This window comes from Diprion similis, chromosome 4 (genome assembly GCF_021155765.1).
Source record: "Diprion similis isolate iyDipSimi1 chromosome 4, iyDipSimi1.1, whole genome shotgun sequence".
Lineage (NCBI taxonomy): Eukaryota > Metazoa > Arthropoda > Insecta > Hymenoptera > Diprionidae > Diprion > Diprion similis.
In genome coordinates this window covers 19481404-19507279 of record NC_060108.1, presented here as the reverse complement: position 1 = coordinate 19507279, position 25876 = coordinate 19481404, and the positions used below count along the sequence as shown (strand labels likewise).

The following is a 25876-nucleotide window of genomic DNA, read 5'->3' as shown; positions in this document are numbered from 1 at the left end:
CAGCTGGGAAAAAAGGGTCACGTCAATTTAATCCCATCCCCCCTTTGCGACTAATCGTAAACTCTCCCCTTTCTCATCAATTATTAACGACAGCTGCGTCAATTCTGCGAGTTTCAGAAGAAAAAGGGAAAAAAAAAAAGAAAAAAAAATGGGTTAAAAAATTTTCCTTCACAGATTCCAAACCACTTGATGTGGCTCTGTTTTTTCTACTTATCATTTCACTCCTACTTGAATCTGATGGGCGAACTACTGCACTTTGCTGATCGTAATTTTTACGGCGATTGGTGGAACTCCAACAACATCGACACCTTCTGGAGGAGTTGGAATTTACCGGTACATCGATGGGCCGTACGGTGAGTGGGATTCAGAGCTTTATTTTTATTCCGCGAAAGGCGGAGGGTGTCGAGTGACAGTGACGAGATGCTAAAATTGGAAGATTTCGTACAAATTTTTATAAGAAAAAAAAAGAAAAAAAAAAAAAAAAACGAAAACGAAAACGAACCGTTTGTTCCGCACTTTTATAACGAGATCCCCGTCACACCGAACTGTTTTTAGGTCGTTATCCGAACCCGTTTCGACGACGAACAGTTTCCTGAATTACTTTTTCACAGACTGGCTGAACGAATAGATTATTAATTGCTGAAATTAACCGGCAAGAATTAAAGACTCGATGCTGAGTTTCGACACCCACGGATCGATGACTTTTTTAACAAATTTTTTGAACGGCCAGTTTCAGCCTAATATTCGTTTTCGCACCGTTTATGTCTTCTTTACTTCCTGTAGACACTTGTACATCCCCGTAGTTGAGATGGGATACAGCAAGACCACTGCCAGCATCACCGTCTTCTTCATCAGCGCGTTCTTTCACGAATATTTGGTCAGCGTCCCGCTCAAGACCTTCAAGATATGGGCGTTCATGGGGATGATGGGTCAGGTGAGCGATAAACACCTTCGGGAATTTTCATTTCCAAGCTTCACGCGTTGGGACAAATTTTTATTCAATCCCAAAAATCCGTAATAACACGCGGAATATTTTCAATTTGTCAGATACCTTTGTCGGCGCTTAGCAGAATCGTCGAGGTACGGTGCGGCGCGAGATGGGGCAACATTATCGTTTGGGCTAGTCTAATAATCGGCCAACCACTCTGTATAATGATGTACTACCACGACTATGTCGTAACACACTTTGGCGAGGCGTTGATCAACGATTACTCGGTCGTCTAGTCCGCGATTTGATAACACGAGGACTCGATCATCGGATTCCAGCCTCCCTGCGGCAGAATCGTATTCTTTGGGACGCATTTTTATCAGTTTTTTTTTTTTTTTTTTTTTTTATTTGTCACCAAGAAGAAGATGAGGAAAAGGAAAAGGAAATGGAAATGGAAAAGGAACAAAGTTAGGGAACAGGATCGAAAAGCATTTTAGGAGGGAAACGGTTAAGGCTGGCTTTTATTTCATTTGAGATCAGTCATCGTCCAGTCATTGGAATTGATTATTAACATGTTGTACAGAATTCAACTGAGATGTATCGTTACTGTAATTATGTCGTGCTTTTTAGAACCGGTGCCTTTTACAAGTAACTAGTCGATTGTTGCTGACCGAAAACAATCCTACGTATTAATTCGATGTATAGATAAAACGTCGTAATTCCTTCCGAACGTTATTTATAATTATATAAGAGGTACACACATAAGAGGTCAAACTGCATAATGAAATGACAAGACAAAACATCACAACAAACTTTTCTAGGGTCTATAGTTAGTGATTAGTTCTTATTGGTTTTTTTTTTCTTTGTTTTTTTACTATCTTCTTTTTTATACGCATACTTTTTACTTGTATCCAATTTATAACATATCGGAGTGATGGTGTCTGTAATAGATAAATAATACATTTCGTTGGGAAATAACGAAGCGTATAGTCGATACGAAATATACTTATAAACGTTATCGTAAAAATTTATACGATTTCTTAGGGTGCATTTACATATTCGAGTATAAAATATGTCGTGATACGTAATCCCTCGTGGTTTCGAAATGCTAATTATTGTTCGTTACCGCGTGATCATCACATTTTTCATTAGTTTATTTTTTCCAATTAGTATCACAGTAGATTTCATTTTGAATTGAAAGTGAAATGGTTGAAAAGAGATTTAGACGAAAGATTTTTTTCAGTACTTTTAGCCATGACATTAGGGAAGAAAAAATAATTGTCACGGAAAAAGTACGGAAAACCGGGCAATTCGAGATAATTAAATAAAATTTTTACTCGTCAAATTTTTACTGTATATTTTCGCAATGCAAATAGTGGCTACAATTATTCTGTGAAGATTTTGAATGTTAGAATTGTACGCATATTATTGTAAATAATATTATGATATAATTTTTTTCCACAATCAAAATACAATGCTGTGCCTGTAAAATAAATATTATTAAATATTAATAGTTAATTCGGAATAATTGAAAAAGTGAAATTACGTTGTCCTTTGATTACACAAGTTTGAATATAAATTGAGTGATTAATGTACGAACGTTTTTGGAAAAAAAATTTTAAAAAAATTCGACAGTCAACATCCACGTAAGTATAACAATTGCTTTTGATATGAAAAATTAGGTTAGAAACGGTCTTTGAACGTCAATGAAAAAAGAACGCGAAAGAAAAAGTACAGAATGTAGAACCGTGAAGAATAAAAGGCGAGTCCGTGTACCTCCTAAACGCTCGGGATAATCTGGAAATTTTTAGCATACACAGAAATTTTTTTCTCACGCTCTAAAATACGGGAACGAAAAATGACTGAATAACGTTACTACATGTACCTGACTGTGTATCACAAGATAGATGGTTTCTTAAGCCCCAGAGGTCGTCCGTAAATTACGTGAGGTTATTTTTCAGAATTTTTTTCATCCCCTCTATTCGCTCCGGCAGACCGTCGTAAAGCCAAGTGAATTTCGCGGCACAGCCTCTTCATAATTCCTTTCTGTCTCAGGTTTTCATATTTTCAATAAAAGCTGTATTTTGATTCTTCTTATTTATATACTACATGTAAAAATGAAAAATTTGTAATGCGGGGTTTTCAAAGACGCGAAAATACCATTTTATGGATTTTGAAACTCTCGAAAGTCGAAATATAGAATTAACAGCCACGAATAAGAAGATTAGAATTCTGAATGATGTAAAGCTTCGAGATTTAATTCGTCCGAGTCAATATTACGGATGGCTGTTATATCGAAATTTTAAACGTGTGAAAAAAAAGTAACGAAATATGAATTGTTCAAAATCTTGATTTTTGACAGTGTCACTGATTAGAATGACTACTAACCAGTGGCTCAAGATTTCGAACAATTCAGTTTTCGTTATTTTGCTTTCAAATGTTTGAAATTTCGATCTATCGGCCATCCGCAATATTAACCCTTCCAATTTTTGCCCCACACCCAATTCGTCAATCCGAGACTTTTCGAAGTATTTTTCCACGCATCGAAAATTCGTCTCATCGTTATACATGCATAGAAATATATAACACAGTATAAATACCTATAAAAAGTGATAAAAGATCATTCACAGAATCCTCAGAATTTCGGTTTTCTCCATTTTAAAATTCTGTTCAACTGACTTTCGCGTTGTTAAAATCCACCATTCCGACCGATCCATTATCGACTATTTCATCATCTTCACCGCCACCCTGACTCTCGCTGGAAAATCGAAGTAAAAAAAAAGCTCCCCCCCCAAAGCAAAAAAAAAAAAAAAAATGTAGAAGAAGAAAGAAAGGTTGAAAGGGGAAACAAGCAGCTCCGAGGCGTTCTCCGATTAGTTTGAAAAAGCAAAAACGATACACCCGAGCAAGTTCCCCCCTCCATTTTCCCCGATCTTGTTTCCCACCTGAGAACCGAAGCGAACGTAATTTATGGACCGGCTCTTAGTCTACGGACAGCAGAGACGTCGGAGAGTGGGAAACGCAACGCGCAACGGTCCGACCCACCAACCGGTGCTGAAAAATTTTCTTCCGTCTTCCCAGCTGACTAGACCGGTCGGCACGCTTGCGTCGAATGCGAGAAGGACACACAACCGGCACGAAACCGGGGGGTGGCAGAGCAGTCGGCCAGCTATAAGGGGCGAGAGCGCCGCTCCGCCTCCGCAGTGAGCGTCGCGACGCCTGACGAGCGCCGTTCGCCGCGATCATCCGATCTTCGTTCCCGAACACGAGGTTTTGAAAATCGGAACGCGCGTGCCACCGGAAGCCCAGAGATATCGTGCGTATCCGAGTGTCGGGATTAATTCTTTCGTGAAATTTCAATCTCATGATTATGAAATCTTGTTGTTACATTTACTGTCACTTTGATTGTTGTTGTTATTATTATTACTATTATTGATATTGATATTGTAACAAATTGTGTTTGACGATATATTATGTAAAAAATTATATACGTATGAAAAGAAGAGAAGAAGAAGAAGAAGAAGATAAGAATATAATGAATGTTTTGAATTTCGCGCCAAATTTGAGGTGGTGATTTGTTTTCGTTTTGCGACAAGACCGGATCTTCGAGACCCCCTGGATCACGAATCGATCAACTGCCGGAAAAGGTTCGAAAAAGGTTAGTATGTGCCCGCGATATTTATATCCCGATTTTCTCATTCCTATTTGGATTCACCTGCGCACGTGCAACGGATGTGTTAGGTATATATGCGCACAAGTGTGTACTTAGCGGCGCTGCGTTGCACGCGCGTGGATTCAAGAGCCCTTGCATCGTCGACGGTCTATTCGTATGACTCGGTGTCGAGTCAACTTCGGGCTAATGAACGTTCACGCTAATTAGTTTCGCTTGTGGCTGCAGGCTGTCACGATTATGCAGAATCCCGTTCACCGTGGCTCGAAAACACGTGGTGAATTCATTCTGATCGAGATGATATCGACGATTTTTACTATCATCGTTACGTTGCCATTTCGGATTCTGATTCTTTTGTATTATTATTCGCTTTAGTTTTGCCGGAAGGAAGACGGGCACGAAGTGATTGTAAAATATAGGAACGGAAATGAATGCTGCCGTTGATTTTTATTTCTTATTACTTTTTATTGTCGTCGTGCTTCTTATGCTGATTGCGCGAAAATTATTCAAATCCTTTTTTATTTCCTTTTGGTATAATTCAGAGAGTAGAATGAACGGTTGTACCGGAATCGTATCGCTTCGGGTTCCCGTATAGAAATTGAATTTAATCTCAGTGTGTTTTTAAAGCGAGCTTTTCTCGAGTTTCCGATTTTCTTTCTTTGTAAATCCGTCGAGGCAAACATTATAATCTGTCACGCATCAATTGCAGCACTCGGAAATATTTCCCTCGTGATTTGAATATTCATCCGAGACTCGGTTACGGATCTTATACCCTTGATCACCACTGGAGGAAGGAACAAAGCTGCCGCGACGAGTATATTGTACATACCTACACGTATCCCGAGCTTAAAGTTACGTGCTTTTCAGAAATATTCTGTAGAGAGAATTCTCCTAATGGTTTGAGTTTGCGAGAAAAGACTTGAAGTAATTTCGATTGTCTGTCATCACGAAATTCAAAATGTGCTTGCAATAATTCCAGTGAAACCTGAAAAAAATCTCTCTGAATATGAAAATTAATTTCAGTCAAAATTTCTCATCATTTTTCTAAGGATTCAAAAAGTGAGTGAATAACAGGCCGAATAAAAAAAATCATGGATTATTTCAAACCGCAAAGGACGAAAGCTCGCAGCGTTAAGCGCTCGATTATTCAGGACACACTCGGTAATAGAATTACGTAACATCCTCGAGTATCAGTATTCGCTAGAATTTATCGCATTGGATTATAACCACGTGCATATTACACCCAAAGTACACTACCTGTGTCGCGATTATAATTTCACCGATTTTCCCTCCCCATTTCGGATCGAGCAAAACTGCATCCGTGCTTGCCGGGGTGAAATTGACGCTCGGCGAGCCGGTTGAAACAATTTAGCGACAGAATAATGATTTTAACACGATTTTCTTCGCTCCGTCGACTCGCGGTCTCGGTTGGTGTTTATTGCACTTGCACCGTCTACCTGCTGCGTCAGCTGACAGCTGACGGCATTTTAAATTTCAACTTTTCTGCACCGCCTGCAATTGTTGTCTGCTATTTGGCTTATTATTTTCTCACCCCGAATATCGCCGCCACCCTTGAGTCATTACCGTTTTAATACTTCACGATATCTAACAACTTAGCTAAATTTCACAATTTCATCCGCAAAACCGAAACCGAAAGTAAAAAATCGGGTCATGATTTCGAGGAAAAACAATATCGCCGGTTAAACTTCCGGTCCGTTTCCTTCACGGGAATTAAGCCTTGGCATAGAGCCCGTGACTTTTCTTCTCTCTTATTTGCTTCCTCTCTCTTTCTTCTAAGGCATTATTTCAACAAGGAAGAAATCAACTCGGATCATCGAAGTGAGAGTGAGGAAGGGTGAAAGGGGAGAAGAGCGCTCGACGATAGCGCGTGCTCAACACGTGTTCCTCTTATCACGTTCATACTCGAACAGGAAACTCCGCAGGGGTTGAACCGCCGGTGCTTTCGTCCCGTTTCACTGATTTATTTCTTTGCTCAATAATTCTCTTTTATTTTGTCTACAAACGCGATCGCAGCCCCGGCTGTACGTGTTCGGGGTAGTTTTGATCTATCGCCTCTCGACCGAAATCAGCCCTTCCGTTGTTCATCATCGGTGCTATTATTACCCTTATCACAATCTACCATCCAATCACAAATTTGCAAATGTAGAAGAAAAAACGTATCGCTGTACGTTAGTCGCGTGATTATATGGGTAAGTTGACGTTATTTTTAAATTACATGTATAGGGAAAGAAATTTTTTTTTGCTTTTAGTTAATTTTGCCAACGCAAAACTCTCGGACAAGTCAATCGCCTTTGTGCAATTTTTTCAGCAAACGGTTACGGGCTTTTTCCTACAAACGACGATTCCAATCGTCGATGGAATTGAATATAAACGCGTTGTGATTCGCAGCAAAAAACCACCGAACTTCAGCCCCTCCTTTTCCTCCTCCTCCTCCTCCTCTTCCTTCTTTTTCTCCTCCAGCTGCAACAAACAACGAGCTACAGCCAATTCCGTTCTAATATTACCAAATTCAAAGTAGCACCGGAAATATTCGATCGAACGACAGCCCGAGACGGCAGCGCAATTTCGTTCACTGCTCGGATTGAAATACAAAGAAGAACAAGCCGCGCCAACTGAGGAACTTATTCTGCACTTTATTACGCGCTCGCGAATTTTTTTTCTTGTAAGAAAAATTGGTTATGAACAGCTCATGCTCCTGTGATGCGATGTTGAATGGAAATGTTGAAAGGCTTCTGTAAGTACGCTCAGTTTTTATTATTTATAAGTGATTTTGGCAGTAATGAGGGGCGAAAATTGTGCCTATTTGTTATAGTAAGTATTTCACGAAGGAAAACCATCCCTTAAACCGAGGATAAAAATTGTTTGACGGGAATCAACTTCAACGTTTCCACTATCGTTTATTGATTTTCATTTTATTTTATTTTTGTTCTTCACCAAAGTGGCTCGATCGTCAAATTACTGTTACTGATTCGATCACTGAACCAAAAGATAAGATTGAAGAAAAAATAAGCTGGATGCATAAAAACTAAGAAAATAGTCAATCGTATAACCACTAATATTATTTCACAAGTCTGAAATGTCCACCTGAAAGGACTCGATTTTATTTCAATCCAACATGATTTCTTCCAGCTAAAACAAACTGGCTGTAAATTCTTTGCGGAATTTGACGTCGGAATTTCTAAGGAAAATTACTCACGAGGAAAATTCACACACTGGCAGATCGCCTAGCTTGGCATGATTAATAGTTTGCTAGTGTTAAATAATGCAAAGCAGAAGTTAGAAGATAAGATACGAGGCGTCGACTTTTCTTTTCACAATGCAGTACGGCGGATGGATCAATTCTCACGGTTCGCCGACTCGATATTTCCATTCAAAAATTGAAAATGAAATGGATTGTTCAGTCATCCGTTTGAACGCGGACCTTTTCTCAGCTACTGGGGCTTTCCTCAAAAGCTTTTCAACGCTCGCTCGAGACTCTTGACACCTCCAGTACTCTATTATCAAAGCATTTTGAATATTGTAGGTCAACAGGTTTCTTTCACGTTACTTCTCTTATATCATTTGAAAAATATTAAACATCTTCCTGCACTGTTGGAATAATTTAACTAAACAAAATGTCTCAGCAGCTCTACTTTGCATTGTTAATTTTCTGTCAGTGAATGTGGTACACATTTTTGTAATTTTAACATTTAAATTGTCATATCAAGATTCAATTTGCAAGTTTTACGCGTTCTTTACTTAGTAATAGATTAGAAAATGGTTAAATCAACCAATCAAAAATCTTAGTGAAACTGTTGGGACATTTTTTTTCTAACCGTGTAGGTGTCTTTAATTATTTTATTGCAAACAATCGCAAAGTAATTTATACAAATTTGAAGCTGTAATCGAAGGATTATGTTATAAATTATAAAAATCTGTTATCATGCAGAGCGAGGATACGGACAGGTATAAAGGATCAAACCGATAAGTATATACGCAAAGACGAACCTTTTGCAAAATATACATAATAAAATAACTATACCGACGAATGAAAAGTAGAGGAATAAAGGAGTAGAAAGAGAACTCTGCGAGTATACATCCCGGCAAATTATACACGGCGAATCGTCTACGCCCTTCCCTTTTATCTCCCCTTCAAAGGGAGAAAAGAAGAGAGAGTGCCACCGGGTGAAATTTTACCGGTAAAGGTGAGAGCCGCGTAGCTTATAAGGAAGGATATCACCGACGTCGTCGGAAGACTCCTCCGACAACCAAGTGGCTGCTTATTGCTTCAAGGAACTAATTAGGGGAGAGAGTGACAGGATGAGTCTTTGCTCACTTAGTTAGCAAGCCGCGATGGCGTAACCCGATCCTTGAACCAACTTCTCTCGTATTCACCTTTTATTCACGCAGTTAATTAATTTTGCATCAAAGAGAAACATTGTAGGGATCCGCGTATCTTCCTCCGCGTTTTTGTTTAACATCATCATCGTCATCATAGGATGGTTGAGTTGAACCGACCTCCCGGAATCGAGATTAGATAACGAAATTTCTATAGCCTGAGATACTTTTCACACAAAATTTTAGAGGGGATAAAAGATGGGCACCTACTTTTAAGAAGAGTTAAACTTTTTACCAACGCAGCGTAAATACTGAATAGGTACCTAGATGTATATAATATGTACGCATTTCTAGCTGTGACGTACGATCTTTGAGCTGACGATAAAGTTCGTTTTTTTTTTCTTTTTCTTTACAACTTCTTCAGATGCTGGCCATGTCGATAAATCACGTCGTAAATCACTCCGAAACGCGACTTTTGGCTAAGCCAAGGTGACCCTCGCGGCTTTCCTTGTTTATTTATTCATCGTGGCAGTTTAGGACTGCTGAAAGTCTTGGGGGCGTAATCTTGGCAGGAACTTTGTCACGAGAATAATCGAACGCATACATTGTGTGTGTATGTAAGTATGTGTGTATAGGTGTCTATACAGCTTTTCGAATTGGAAAGTATTTCTAAAGCGAGAAACGTGCGGTGACGCCAAATTTACCATTTTCATAAATTCCGACTCATTTCGCATATTGCTAAACATTAAAACATAACGTCGAGAATCAAAGATCTGAAAAAAATTTGTCCACCTTTAGAGATTCGACAAGTTTGAAAATAACTTAAAAATTGCACAGTGATAAACTTACGATTAATAAACTTAATTTGTTGTGTTTGAAATTTTTTCAAACAATTTCTTTCAACACGTTGTTAATTAACTGATTTTTCTTCGCGTATATTTTGGCAATATCTCCTTTTGATACTCGTGCCCTTGATTCCTCGCGGATCAGGTTTTAAATTCGATACTGTGATGTGAAAAAAAAAGAACAAAACCAAAAAAAAAAAAAAAAAAGAAAGAAGAAAATGGAAACTCTGTCTAATTAGTCTGAAGCTTTTGAGGGTGAACAAGGCGCAGGGTGAAGTTGTTACGTCCTTTTATTTTCGTTCGCAGACAAAATACGGGCCCCGTCCGGTCAGAATTAAAGCCCTCGGGGTCTTTGATTATACATATAATAGGGGATCCGGTGTAAGGAGCGTGAGGATACGTCGTCTGATGATAATTACATTGGATAAAATTTTTTTTAAAGAAATCCTCAAGGGACAACTGAACTTTTCACGTGCGCATTCTTCCATATACCTACGTGTATATGAGGTAGTTTCAAAGCGTAATGGAGAATTCTCTCGACAATGGAGTCTGAAGATTTTTTTTCCCCACTTTCTTTTCGTGCCTTTTTTTTCCCTCGATGTGTGCCAATTCGCGGCGCCGATATTCCTAGGCAAAAGTCTTTTGTCGCGTTCCATGGGGAGGGGGAGGGAGTTTGTCATTGTATCGGTTTGCTTGTCGCGAATAATTGACTACGTCCTCAAAGGATCTTTTATATCGTCCTTTCAACGTTGGTATGAATTACCGGTGACTTAGAGACGTCGCCTGCGGCCTTTTCGTCGTATATATGTACTTATATTTGATGAATGTCTTCTTTCTTTTCAGAAGCTGAGCGTTTCCGATTGCCAAGTTTTTCCAAACTATCACCCAGGTCGTCGTCGTCGTCGTCGTAAAGAGTCTTGCAGATATACGGGAACGTCGTTAAAGTCATACTGACTATAAAATTTATCCGATGCAAGATAAGGAGCTGACGTAAAGGTATCAGCTGAAAAACCTTCACGCGAATCTAGTCCTGCAATCCTTAACTATAAACTGAACCAACCGGTGCTGATTCCGCACCTCATCGATCGGCGGAAATACGTTGCTACTTAAAAAATGGACGGATGTGGTGCATCGAGCTGCCGCTGCAGGCTGCTTCCGGTTCTGCGGGGAAGAAGCGCGGAACGGATTTTCGCAAACGCCGATTAATCAGACTTTTCCTCTCGTCCTTCGAACTCCGGCGGATCACAATCGGGGGATTTTAACTGACAATGTAAAGCCTGGAATTAACAGAGAGAAAATTCTTCGGGGGAAAACCTTTTCTTGTCACTAACGGGGCAGAGTAATCGCAATGATATACGGCTTCTCCATTTCCCTCAAATAAGGATGCGCAGGCGATCCAGAATCCTGTGAATAAACACACCTGCCCGAATCAATCGACGACTTTTCCTAGTTCAGGTTAACACTGGCTTCCCACCACCCAGAGGATACTTTCAGCTTTTTCTTTCGTCGAAGATGAATTACGAAGACGATATACGAGGAGGGTGGAGTGTAAATGCGAGGGAAAGATGAAGAATCGAGGGGATCAGGCTGCGGTTGACTCTTTTGTCGGTGCCTGCAAGTGATTTTCACAAGCGGTGAAAACCTTCTACGGTTGGTGGTGTGTATTTTTTTTTTCTACTCCTATTTCTTCCTTTCTCTGACTGAAATCCAGTCCAAGTGTGAATCGAGGCGTTTCCATGGACCACGTGCACGTCAGGACGAGGCCGACGTCCAAGAGCAATCCCTCGAAAATGGCCTGCGAAAAAGCGGCGAGGAGGCTCAGGACGCTGCTCTTCAAGGCCTCGAGACTCGGCGTCTCGGCCGGCGATGTCGCCGGACTTCCTTCTGCGAGGAAACTCGTCCCGCAGCGGGATCACGGCTGGAAAATTGCTGTATTTCTCATACTGATGTTCGGTGGCGGGGTGATAGTCGCCCTCGTATGCACAGCGAGGAGAGGATGCTCGCGGATCGAAGATATCGTGAGTAAATCAATCGATGTCTATAATTCTTGCAATTCGTACTGTGACCACTTGATTTTTAGCCAATCCAGAATTTATTGACTCGACTCGTCGATATTCGGTATATTAAAGATGTCCGGTGCAGAGAGATGAATATGATTTACATTATTTTAATTGAATTGATGAGTTGCAGAAAGTCTTCCAAATATGACGATTCGCAAGAATAATACAGACAAATTTATTCGTAGGAGAATTTTTCATCAGTTAGCCTATAGAATCTCACAGTCGTGAAAAGTTTTTGGTAAAAACTGGATATTTGTTTCTTTCCAAAAAATGCTTGAGTGTGTTTTTTTTCCTGAGAATAATTGCTATTTTAAATTTATGATTAAAGATCTGAAATTTATTCTACGTTATGTTTCTTGTGAGATAAGATTCGTGACAAATAATAATCCGTGCGAGAAATCTTACGAAATATTGTGTACACAAGGGGGAAAAAAGAGGAGAGAGGGACGTTACCGACGAGTCTTGAATATGGAAATTGGGGAAAGCTTGAAAAAAGAAGGGAGGATATTCTCGCTTTCTTCTTTTTCCATCCCCCTTTTTTCCTTCTTCTTTCATTGCGTTAAAAAAGGTAGAATAAAGCTAATTCTGAACGATATGCTTTTTAGTGCGAACGTTTTGTACCCCGCGGAAGGTAACACAAGGAGAGGATATCACGATTCAGGAAATCCGTGCCATTTTTACAGGGTAAACAAAGGGGAGTCCCCTTTCATTCTCGTTCGCGCCTCTTCTTCCTCTTCTTCCTCTTTTTTTTCGACCGACTCTCTTAATATTCATTTCTTTTACGGGATCGAGAGAGCGGCTGAACTGAAACACTTCTTTTCACAGTATAGCTGCAAATTGTTTGAAAATCTTCCAGCCCGAATCTCCCGTCTTTCTCTCCTACCCCCTCTCCTACCCTCACCGCCTGCTGCAAATACCGACTTCCTCGCTTCTGTTTGCGTCTCGAGAATTAAATTACGAGATTCTAAATGGACAGCTGCCGTGCCATTGTGTCCTGTATATAGGTTACATCCCTTTTCGTTCTTATCACATTTAAATGTTAATTTTTTATTTCAATTTTTGTTCTCTTCTAATCCCCTTTTTTCATCATCCTTCCAGGATGAGGACAATATTTTTTTGCTTGTCTAAGTTGGTAACCGAGACTAAGACCTACGAACTGACCCAAACTTATTTGAAATTCGCGTATTATATCTTTGAGTAATAAAAAAAAATTTGACTGAAAGGACTGAATCTTTCTCAGTCTTTAATTCGAAGTAGACGATTTTTGGTGAAATCTACTTTTGCGTAAAAGAAAAAAAGGGAGTTTAATTTTACGCGAGACCTTCTCACCGCCTCCTCCAATCTTAATACCTCGAAACGGAGTCGGGAGGGTGTGTTTGGGTGATCTCGAAATCTGAAATACCCAATTTCTCACCGTTGAGTCGCAAACTGATCGCAAACGCGGGGAAGAAGCGCTGGGGTGGCGAATTCGCGGAACGCCGTCAATACCTAATTGAATCGAAACGAGTTTGCTCACTTAGTGGTTTTCGAGGGAGGAAACTTGGATCGCCCCGTAGGATTTTCTCCCTAACGTTATTTCAGCCTCGGCATCGAGCGCCCGGAATTACAGATCAAGAGCTTCTAAACAATTACGCCTCATGCTCTATGGGGTGGGAGGGAAAATTGGGGCTTGCGGGTTGAGGTTCGGTCGAAAGCTCGCCAACCGGAAGCTGGGAGGTGCGCCCGGACAAACCGTGTCCAAATTTATCTACGACTATGCCGCCGTCCACACACTACATGTACAGTTACGCACAAAACTAGGCGCGTTACGTTAGTCGTCTATCGGGCCGCAGCTATTCGCCCTAGGATTACACCAAAATGAAATGTAAACGATGGTGTACAAACATGGGACCCGTCCTTGCATAAAACGCGATATTCCGTCGGCTGGGGTTACACATTGGCCTAAACAAACAAACGGACAAACAGAAAAAAAACTAATTTTCTTTGGGGTGAATAGCGAACAAACTCATTGCGCAATTTTGCGCAAAAAAAAGTGCAAACTTAATTTCACGAACGTATACTATTGCATGTTTCACTTTACGTTTCACCATTTTGCTGGACCAAAATAATGTTCCAAATGTTGTTACATTCTGTATTGAAAACCGAGAGAGTAGTGCAAGCGTTTGTCTCGCTTTTTTTCACTCTGTTTGTTCTTTTTCATTCGCTCTCCATTTTCGTGAAAACAAAGAGCACCGCGGCGTACTCCCGGTTTATTGGTAATTTTCGACTTGCCTAGAGGTAATTCGCTGATGAATTGTGGATGGCTAACATCTGTATTGTTCAGAATTTGAACCGTTTTTGAGAGCAACGTGTACACGTGCGGAGAAATTTTGCGAGGTTAAAAAAATCTGGGTGGGTGTATCGCGGAAAAATATTAAAGGAATGAGAGACGGTCGTGAAAAAATTACATCAAACTTTCTCTTCAAACAATTTCCAATACTTGATTTAAAAATTTTTCTCACTTTCATTGCTGCACGGTAATTTTTTTAAGCATTTATTTTTCTCGAAAAGAGTTTTTTTCCTATCAATGAACTAACAAGTCTTTTAAAAATAGTGATTTGATGGAACCGGCGTCGCGATTTCTTCTCTTTCCGAAACGCATATCGCTCAAGCGAATCACAATTGCGTTAGTCAATTATACGAGAGGCTGCGAAATTGAACGTCTCTCTCTCTCTCTCGCTCTAAAGTTTTGCATATATATGTATATACATGCGGCTAAAACAATCTCGCAACTCTTCCTCTATAACTTTGCTCGTAGTAATTTGTTGCATTTCTACCTATACATATAGCTTGTATAACGGACAACATACGTACATAGTTTCAACTGTAATTATAGTTTATGCACAGTGGTTACAGCTTCGAAACCGGCATATAGATTATTAATTTCCTGTCGATTATATATCTATAATCTTCCTCGTGGTTATCTGATCGTCAGTTCTAATTAGTTTCGCGACTCGTACTTTTTGCCGCACTGATCTGATCGCTGCAGCATCTGTAATAACCAACCGGGTTTCGATCGAAAGTTGCTCTTCGTTCCTTGGCCACAAACTTTCCGCAAGCTTTGACTTACATTTTTACCACCTTTTTTTCAAAGCTAATAAACTTTCCATTCTACTTGTCGAACGTATTTTGAAGAAGAATTTTGTCATCTTTTTTAAACCATATAGGAGAGGGTGGCCCAAAATCGGCCCCTTAAGAAAATAATGCCTAAAATCAGAATAAAACGTTTACTTTTCATACGAACAATTATCTTAAATTATTATGTAAATTTCTCGATAAAAATTAATCATAATTTCAAGTTCAGAAAATTATTTGACTTTGACGAGTTGAGAGTAAAGCACAAGTTGAAAATGATTTCCGAATAATTCATGTTTAATACAAAGTTTAGGAGATTAATTTTATCTCTTATTATTTAAAAATTTTCAAGGGCTTCACTTTGCCCCCAAATTTTTCGAGTTACCAAATATTTCAAGGTGCCCACATTGCCCCACTCTCCCCTACATAATGTTTCTAAAACTTGGAATCTCATGTACTTTCTCGTTTCTTCTTTCTTCTTCCCCACTTTGTGCCCAATATTGTAAGGTACTTGCGGGCGATTCGAGAAACGGAGGGCTCGACGGATGACGTTGCCGAGGTAAACTGTTCTCTTCCTGCACGTAGGTACCGTGCGATCATGTGCTCCCGAAACATGCAGACTAGCATAAAGCTCGGGAGTGATAACCCGCGCACGTGTTTCGCTTCACGATGCGACAGTGAGCAGAGCTTGCGGATGTAGATACAGGGATGATGTGCACACAACCACGTGAGCCAAGGGACACACTAGAGCAACTTAGGTGTACCTACCCTGATCTGTTGGGTTACGTAGCTACGACGTACGAGGATGAGAAGGAGGCTGATAACCGGTTATATATTGATCTCCGCTCTTTGTTTCACCCCCGTTCTCGTCCCATATATCGCCGGTTTTATAACCTTCGCCAATAGAGATTCCCATTCGAGTGCGGATCAAGAACGCAATCTTGCTGGAGTAAAGAAAGAAGGCCGAAAAAGAGGGAAAAGAAGCACACAATCATAACGACTTGAACAATATAAAGAACAATTTTTTTTCTTTTTATCGTGTCTCCTTTTTTTTTTTTTTATTTCCTTTTGTTCCTAGTCCCGATTCGGTGAGATTGTTTTCAATTTCCATGCCTGCGGAAATAATCGATTCGACGTTCACACAACACACGAGATATCAATCTTACGTTAGAATATTTTAACGTTGAAGAAAAATGTCGTGATTTGAGTAGAATTGTTGAATCAGTTAGATTTTATATTGAATATTCATGATCGTCTCAATTCAAGTAAAAAAAAAAAGAAAAGAAAAGAAAATCAGAAAGAAGCAAAGCGTTGGAAGTTTTATCGGAAAAATGATTTATTTTAAATGCATCAATTCAATTTTCGCTACCGCATGTTAAAGAAGTTGAGAAATATTGATGGATGTTTTCTTTCTATTTTGTCAAAGAAAATTCATCATATTCTCACTTATGTCGGACGCAATATTAGAAACAAGGAATACCTAATACCCGTAATATTTGCCCTATAACTTGAAACGAATAACAAAAGCTTTGGAAAAATGGTAATACATTTTATACATGTAAATGGGAAAATTATTATTATATCTAGAGAAGAGAATCGACTAAAGTTTCAGATAAATTATTATTATCATTATGCGCAAACTCAGCATAGCTGCGGTACAATAGAAAATTTTCCCCCGTGCGATACCGCTGAAACATTCGTGTAACGTGTCTATGAATAATGTATGTATGTAACTATAATCAGCGTACAATCGAAGAGAATCTTAATTAAAGAAGATAAAGAACAGCCTTAATTCTGGAATTAAAATAAACTATGAGAATACAGTAATTTCGATGTATCGTAAATTTAATCGCAATCTTTCTTCATTCGTATTTATTTTCGTTTTCATCGCCTCCTTATTATGCTACGTATACCTACCATGTTTAGCGAGAAGTCGGTCAGCGGAAGGAACACGTCAATTAGCTATCGACTTTCTGTACACTTGAGACCGACGGCAAGTTCTCTCGATCAACGCGAAGAGGTCCTCAATACTTCACGAACGGAACGAATGGAAAAGGAAAAAACACACTCGTTCTCCAGAGGGCCGGAGAAAAGATCAACTTTACTATTGACCGAACGCACAGAGTGCCGCGAATTGTTTCTTCTACGTCTACACGACGAATATGGCGCTTTTAAACTCCGATCTCTCCACCGTCGCAAAATCATTTCACTCAAATTCCATGTCTTTTTGGGAGGCGGTCAAAAAATTGAAAGGTTTAATATTTTGCAATCTTTTTCTCATATTTCGGGACTTGAGTTCAATTATACGGGGTCGCCGATTTTTCGACGATGCCTATTCCCACCGCGTCGTCCATGTAATCTCATCTCATCTCATCTCATCATTTTGTTGTCTATTGCAGCAACGCCGGGGTGCTTCGAAGCATGGGCGATATATCGCGTCGGTTTACTAACGCTGGCTCTGCCATCAGGTCATGTCTCTATCGCGTGTATGCTTCGGCACCCCGTAGCTTAACGTTATTACGGAACAGTGAACGCAGCCGGAACATGACACGGTAGATCAGATTTTTTTTATTCCCCTCCTCTTGCGCCCTCCGGGGTCGGAACGTTAAACCCAGCCAGCTCACCATGCAGCCCAACCACGTCGATAGGATCCTGCTTGCATCGCAGGACGATGCAGGTGTTGCACTCGGGAAACTCGGCGAAATGCAGATAATCATTTATTCACCCGTTTCACGGATCATCTTTAAATGCAGACGCGACAGTTTCACACGTATTATTATTTCCTCTTTACTCTGCAGCGACGCGTTATGGATTAGGTGAAACCCACCCCCAGAGTTTAATACCCCAGAAATAAGGGATGCAGCAAATCCCGAGGGTCGAATCACTGCACTTGTCATCATCCGTCGATATTCAATAACGCCAAATCGGTTTTATCAAAAAAAGTTTTACGTCCTTGTTGAGAAATCCTGAAGAATCAAACTTCGAGGCTAAACTTTAGGGGTGATTGTTTTTTTTTTACCCCTCAAACAGCCGTATTAGCACGTGTAAAAGAATATGTGTCTAGTGTTTTTTTTTTTTTTTTTGACGCGTTACAACTTTCCTTTGAATCAACATCAGTGTTTCAAAGTTTTAGATTCGGATTAATCGCTCCGCAACCCAAGGATGCAGGATCTTGGTCGAGAGTTCGCATTTTCACGGGGGATGCGAGCACACGTTAAAAATCAGTCGCTCGGGGGCGAATCCGTGGCGATGACTTCCGTCGTCCTTTGTTCCCACCGGTGATGCAGCAGGCGGCGGTTCTGCACGCGCGTATCTCGGCCCTCTCTCATCGTATTTCGCTGGGAGCAAGATTCCTACAATAACGTCCGTCCCCCGTTTCGTACACTCGTTGCTCTTTTCAGACTTTGATCATTCCGCGGGAAACTGCCACGTCTCATCCCTTAACGTGCACGCGTATCGCACGTATATATATATATATATAACGTACGTGCACCTGTATTTGACAACCTTTTACACATGGTAAAAAGAAGTAGAACGTAGTGTTTTTTTTTTCATTCTTCACTTGCAGTTACGGAATAAAGAATTAACCGTTATTTGCATTGAAAAATGAGAAATATTTATGGTACTGTAGAAATTCTGGAGTATTTATTTGTGACATTCGTGTTACTTTTTAAGTAATCAGTCACCTTTTAACGAGCGTTCGTAATCTTTTATCTTTTTCGGAGTGATACAGGCGTTTCAGTTTTCTTTTTTTATTTTTTTTTTTTCTTTAACTATCGCAGTTATTGACGTGGAAAAGAAGTAATTGCGTTTTTTTATTTTTATTACATCGGAAAATCGTTCGAATAAATATCGCTTCAACGTGCTAAAGAATTAAACGTCTTGGAATAATAATGTTGAAAAGTGAACCTCTTTCGCATGTATAATATGCAGCTGTACATAAAAGGAAAAAAAAAAAAAAGAAAAACAGAAAATGGAAAAGTTTCCAGACGCAACGATTCTGTCGTGTTGCAGTAGAGCGAAGCGGAATCACGTGTTAAAAATCACACGCTTTACCCTACCTCGACATATTTTATCGCTCGTAAATCTTATCGTTAGTGCGAAAGTGCTTCATCACCTTTTATACGTTCTCGCGATATCGGAAATCTGACTGAGGTTATTCAAATATGAATGGTACAGGCATGGCATATATACATATATATATATACACGTAGGCGTAATGCACCTTCCTTATTCGGGCAATGAACATAACGACTGACCACTTGCGTGCACGCGAACAAATATTGTACACGCTTATCGTATCGCAGGTACGCATCGCGTAATTATGGTCATATAGGATGTTCCGTTTTCTTTTTTTGTTCTTATGTGAAAATGAAAGTTATTCCTTGACGTTTTTTTTTTTCTTTTTTTTAGAAACAGTTTTCAAATCACTACTTCGCTGTGCATTTTAATACATCGTGTTTTGTATAATATTTTATTTACATAGTGAAATGGCAACTGCAGCGAACATTCTGTCTTCCTAATACAGACGCAAACGAAAGCTGAGTGTGTGTGACATATTTTATTATTTTCAAAGTGTTATTTGTCTGGAAATTTTATCGTATCGTAAATATATTATAGATAAAGGTCGATCGATTTTCCTGCTGTCGAACATCAGGTATTTATATAAATAAAACACGGGCATACATATAAGTATTCAATAAGCTGTCGTAGCAATAGAACGTTTGAAATCGTCGAATGATACAGCTATTAATAACAATAAGCTGAACTCAGAGTTAACGTTTTAGTTTCCAGGATGAACGCAGGACGAGGTTTTCATCACGAGGACGATTTAAACACCTGCTTACTTTTGTGTTAATATACAGAAGCAAAAGTGTGTATATCTATGAAACGTATCGCTTGGTGATCCGGCATACCGAAGGCGAGATGAAACGCGATTGGGAGTCAGAAATATTCCGACGCCCAACGTCGCGACGCATCCGTGCATGAAAGCAGAGATATAAGCGAGGCTGATGCGGGATAGGCAAGCTACGTGACGCGCTGACACATAAACGGTGCTCGAAAAATTCCAATCTGTACTAGATATTGCACTTGCAGTACACCTCGCCATTTTCATTTATACGTGCAATATTACTGCGTTGCATTTATAACGGTCATAAACACAGTGATTTTTATCTATCGTTTTGAAATCCCATTTCAATCGTGCGTTATAAATCTCGAAACTGTTCTGCAGACACAGCTGTTATCACAATTTTATTATAAATTAATAATTAATATACTGTAAAACAATTGAAACGAAGAGTTCAATCCACTTTGTCCATATCTTAACCCTGCTTTACGGTTCATGTAGAAATTACTTGATTATTTACTGGAACCGACAACGAACTCTCGTCGCTTCCCGTGTACACGAGCACGATATCAATTTCGGCAATTAAATGCTGCCAATCTACAGCCAAGGCTAAATGCGTTATCTCCATCTCCCCTCCCCCCTCCCGTGAAGGAGCGACCCCAAACCCACCCCGTCGTCGTTTCAGCCCTGCAGCAGACGGCGACTCCTTCAACGTGCCCTGCTATCAGCCACGGAAATCCTTGTTAAGGGTGAACAAGCACAGTTGGCACCCACAGTCTCATATCGCTCCTGATTGCGAGAGCACCTCACGCTTGCTTCCGTGTACACTAATGTCTATGTAGATATAACCATGTATTTATATAAGGTCTGCTCTGCACTCAAGTTGTAAGCCTAATACGAAAGTTTACCCAAAAATCCTCACTTTTTTATGATTTTATTAATAGTCGAGAATTTTTCAAATTAATCTTAAACTAATTGATATACTGAAATAGATTTGATTTAGAAATAATCGCTTTGAAATTATTAAAAATCTAATGCATTCATTCGGTTTTGCTAATTTACCGTGGAACATTTTATTCAGCAGAGTATTTTCTACAAATTCACCAAATCGGTTTGTTCTTTCTTTCTTTCTTTTTTTTTTTTTTTTTTTTTTTTTTTTTTTTTTTTTTTTCATCGTGCTGGCACAGTGTAATACTTAAGTTTACAACATTACGCCGATAATAATCTTGATCAAGAAATTTCTGTGTCGAACTGTCTAGTCTAGAAATAAAGAAAATTCGTTTCAGTGAATTTGTAGCAAATCACACGCTGATCGGTGCATCATTATTTATTTTTTGCCTTAATATTACCGTCTTTTTATTCCACTTTTCATTTCAGTATACTCGCAGTACTACGCTACTTTATTCGAATCACTTTTGCAAATGTTTGAAATCTCTAATTAATGCCTATAATTGGTTTTCTGAAACGACGCTAAATACGGAATCAATACTATTTTCATTCATCACTATCCATCAGCTTCTCAGTACGTGCCGACTGCAATATTTTGTGAAACAAGAGTTTTATAATAAGGAATGCCTTTCAGCTCGCAATTAGTTGGGTACGAGTATTGCGAGTGGCTTCGTAACGCATCAAGATGCATAATGTTAGAGAGAGAGAGAGAGAGAAAGAGAGAGAGAGCAATGGAGACACGCGAAGGAAACTCGGCTAGCTCTCCATATTGTGAACACCGGAAGGAAAAGAGAGGACAACTCAATTACTTACCTTAAATTCGTTTTATGTATACCTACGTATATATGTCTATATATATATATTTTTTTTTTCTTTTCAACAAACTCAATATTTCATCTACCCGACATTGCCCTGCAGTTTTTGTATTATATAATTAATATCCCTAATTATACAAGAACAACAGCAGTTTTGCAGCATCAAATATATATATATATCTATATATATCTATATATTATAATATAATATTCTTCAACGGTTATTTGCTGCTGCAAAACTGCTGTTGTTCTTGTATAATTAGGGATATTAATTATATAATACAAAAACTGCAGGGCAATGTCGGGTAGATGAAATATTGAGTTTGTTGAAAAGTTTCAAGATATTATATAAGTAAGTGACGCCTGACAATGTTCATCATACTTTTTGAATATAATTTTTCACTGAATTCGTATCCGTTGCACGTATTTTATATCCCGAAAATTATCTAAGGCGATTAAATGTAAAGTAAATGAAATATCGATCGTGTAGCTTTGGTTACGATTTATTCTAATTAAGTAGAGCAGTCTTACGTGCAAAAACTATAATCTGTTTTCGTACTTTTAAACAAACATGCAAAGCTCTTCTGTATCAGGTACCGCCAGGCGTTAGAAGCGATGCGCACTTGTTAACTCGATTATCGTTGATGTAATTAAACGTGTAATAACGAACTAACTTCTACCGGCGAGCTTTTGGCATCTATCAAGACCGTCATGCAGTCCTCAGAAACGCTGGTAATTAATCAATTTTTGATCGGAAAAAAGATTAAACTTCTTTATTTTATAATTTTCTTTTTTTCTTTGTTCTTACCGTATGTAACAAGACTTTTCGATCAATTATACTCGTCCGCACAAACCTGAGAAGATATTAATTTTACCAAACTTTGCAAGCACATTAAGTACTATTTTGACACCAAAAACTGTTGGAGATTTAAATAAATTCACGTCACGTTTTTTCCGACTGTGCGATTCTCTATATATATATGTAAGGATGAATAATGAAAATAAAACTGCTGCACTCTCTGTATCGAAATTTAATTTTGCGGTGCTTTCTCATCCAATTTTTTATCGCGAAAAATTATAACGTTGCGATATTTCGCCCGATAATTCGGCTCGTTTCACTTCGGTTTATTTCAGGGTGAGTAAGGGCGATAAAAAATCTCACGGCCCACATCGCGCATGCATTACATTTACTTATAGCGTAAGGTACGTACGGTAGATCCCCTATCATGTTCACCTTGCGCATAAGCGTATGGAACGGCGGTGTCTGCGTGCCGAGGCATTTACGGTGGCATTAATATTACGCTGGAGTTATGTGTAGGCTGGGGGGTGGTTATAGACCGAGAGCTGATAGTATCGGCAAAGGCGCCTCCAATCATTTCCCAATTAGCAGCTGATTGCGTACACTCAACCTCAAAAATCACCGTCGATCGCTCGAGTCTTGCATCGTGATTAAAACGCGTCGACGTGCACGATCCATTCAGTAATTTGAACGAGAAATTATTGAGGCTGCGAGATCTTCTCGCGAGTTTCCTGCAAATATGTATGTATGAATGTAATTTCTGGTCATGAATTTTTTGGATTGGCCGGTTCTCTGCTGCTGCTGCTGCTGCTGCGGTATTACGGGGGTATTCTGGTCTTGATATGTGGAAAAATCGGTTTTTTCCAACATATTTTCAAAGTTTAGACCTTTGAGAATAAGCCTTTAAGAGGACTTTTGGAAATTCAAATTATTTTCAGAGTTACACTTATTTTTGTGACGCGCCAACTGAACCGGTCCGGCCGGAACGAATCTTGAAACGCGTTTTTGTCGAAACTACTTTTTTTGATACGGTTGACATGATATTTCAAGTTCTGATGGACCGATTTACTTGAAATTTGGTGAAAATGTTTTTTTGTATATACCTCTATGGTCAAAAGCACAGATTAAAAAAAACAAAATTTGTTGTTATTTTTTAAAAGTTCGGAAAGGTCGAAAAACAAGGGCACAAGAAACATTTTTTTTTCAAATCGTCTGTATTTCGTGAATAATTTTTTTTTTATCTCTCCGTGCTTCGGACTATTGAGCCGTCTTTAGTAATAAAGAAATTCTTTTGATTTTCTGTTTCGGAACACTACAAGAATCAAAAACATGTTTATCACTACGCGCCTTTTTTCCGTAGTCCCCACTTTACCACCCTGTAACTTTTTGCATTTTTGATTTTTTTCGGAATCCCGATCATTCTGATTTTCTCATTTTTTTCACCCATTCGTTGTATAAACTACGCTATGTCAGTATATTTCTACTTCCGGAATTTTATTCTATCGAAAATTTATTTTTCAAATCTTTGCTCTATCGTAACTTGGATTTTTGGAATCTTGCATTTCGGAACATTGAGCCGTCGGTTTCCGACCAATCGAAACTTTGTTGTTTCGTAAAAGTCTGATTCCTTTCCTTCAAGTTTCGCCACCAAATAATTCGGAATCAGCCACTTACAGAATTTTTTAAATTCGGAACTTTAACCCCGCCCAATCCTTTTTCATAGTTTCACAAGCTTTTGTTTTGCTTTTTCTTTTTTCACACCCGCCAACAAATTTTCAGCGCCGGAAATTCCTCTGCAACTGTTTACTCGGCCTGTACCCCTACCTACGTACACCCCTAGTGTTGCAGATAGCTAATTTCTGCTGATCGTATATGTGCCCTACCAATTTTCCCACCATCCATTACACCGCGTTCACCTAATTACCGCAGTGATGCGGATCGTAAAAGTAATGTGTTGTATTGTAATTAATAATATCGCGCTGACATAATTACCGCACAAATTATAGGTGTAAAAGTTATGATACTGAATTCACCAACCATTGAACGCTAATTGAAAAACAAAAAAATATATAAAAATACACGGCAGTTGCAGATTTGTCAGTATTACGTAAAATCATAACCAATCTTCTAGGCTAAGAAATTTTTAACTCGGTATTTAGCCGTATTTGTTGAAAAAAAATTTAGCAATATTCGATATCTCGAATGAAATTTCTATGCCATTTTTGCGCCGCCATCTAATATCCTCATTCTAACACGGTGCTGTTTTTTGATTTCAGAATCTGGCGACCTAGCCGGAGACATCGAGATGTCGTTCGATGAGTTTTGGAACGGACTGAAATTGAGACGTTCTCGAAGAATTTCGCCCGGCAAAGCAAGAATTATTCGTGCGGAAAGAATGAGAAACTCTCTACGGTCCAGGAAAAACGCGGTGGCCTTACGTCTTTGTCACGTTGTTTCTAACACCGCACCGTGGAGTCATCCTATCCTAACGATACAATTGCATATATACGCACACAGTGACGTGAGACTATCGGGAAAATTGAATTCTCAAATGCGACGAGTTTTCTAGGGCGACGATAAAAACTCAAACTGTGTAAAGAGATGCGATAAAATAGCGCCATACACACATCAAGCATACATACCTACTCACACCCCAAAACTTGTCGAAATATCAAAGTGATGAACTTTTCGTGTAATTACTAATACTTAAATTAATTTTGCTGTATTCACGAATATTTTGCATCTCGTTTTTCAGTCACTCGAGATATCAGCATATTTGTATACTTTTCCCTTTCTATAACCCTCGAAGCTCCGTAATACACTCGACGTAGGTAACTATCGTCAATTGTACTCCAGCGATATCTGCAAGGAGCTTTGTTTGAGCCATGGATGTTGCACCGAGAACCAACATCCGACACGCGATAATATTGATGGGTGGTTGTATTTGCGAGAGAACGAAGGAAATGCGCATTGCACGTTAAAGTTCGGAGAAAATGTCGATTAATCCCCCATTGCAAGTAAAAAAAAAAGACGTGCAGGTACATTCATCCCATGAAATTGAATAAATAATTCGCCTACAGAACGAGAAGAAAATTTATGAAATAAAAATTTTTGCTCTTGGTAACGTCTTTTTTCTTCACGATCAACAATTACGTACGTAATATTGTAATCACCGATTCGGCAATTCTCCCTCTTCGGTAGTAAATGTGCGAAAACGTTGGTTAATATTTAAAATTGTTCAATATGATAGGAATTTAATTAATTCCATTGTCAGCTGCGAGAAATTAACAATTATGAAATGTGATGCAATTTGATAATTTATATCTAAAATGGCGCAATCCTGCAGGAACAACTGACAATTTAAATATCATTATCACGATGAGGAGAGTCAAAATCTGGTTTGTTATCATGAGTACTCGTAAAACGCATAGTGAAATCAAACCACCGTTACGAAGATAAAAAATGTTATTTTCCCCGTTGGAAAAATTAAGCGTTGCTGAAAAAAAGACT

General features: G+C 39.1%; 2 protein-coding genes across 2 annotated transcripts in view; both read left to right on the top strand.

The window, feature by feature from the left end:
* LOC124406004 (diacylglycerol O-acyltransferase 1) overlaps nucleotides 1-2325 on the top strand; it is a 56822-nt gene extending 54497 nt beyond the window's left edge. The window contains exons 10-12 of the mRNA XM_046881302.1: nucleotides 175-353; nucleotides 784-934; nucleotides 1048-2325. Of these exons, the coding sequence (XP_046737258.1) occupies nucleotides 175-353; nucleotides 784-934; nucleotides 1048-1224 (507 nt within the window). The 3' untranslated portion in view covers nucleotides 1225-2325. The remainder of the gene's footprint in view (nucleotides 1-174; nucleotides 354-783; nucleotides 935-1047) is intronic.
* An 8828-nt stretch (nucleotides 2326-11153) lies between these two features.
* On the top strand, nucleotides 11154-24900 carry LOC124406014. Its single transcript, XM_046881316.1, has 3 exons — nucleotides 11154-11438; nucleotides 11510-11799; nucleotides 24643-24900. Exons 2-3 carry the CDS (start codon nucleotides 11518-11520, stop codon nucleotides 24655-24657), a joined length of 297 nt encoding a protein of 98 aa, XP_046737272.1. The 5' UTR covers nucleotides 11154-11438; nucleotides 11510-11517; the 3' UTR covers nucleotides 24658-24900.
* The last annotated feature ends 976 nt before the right edge of the window (nucleotides 24901-25876 follow it).

Bases quoted from the DNA above. Each gene is read 5' to 3' on its own strand.
- LOC124406014 (XM_046881316.1), top strand. From the start codon at position 11,518: ATGGACCACGTGCACGTCAGGACGAGGCCGACGTCCAAGAGCAATCCC.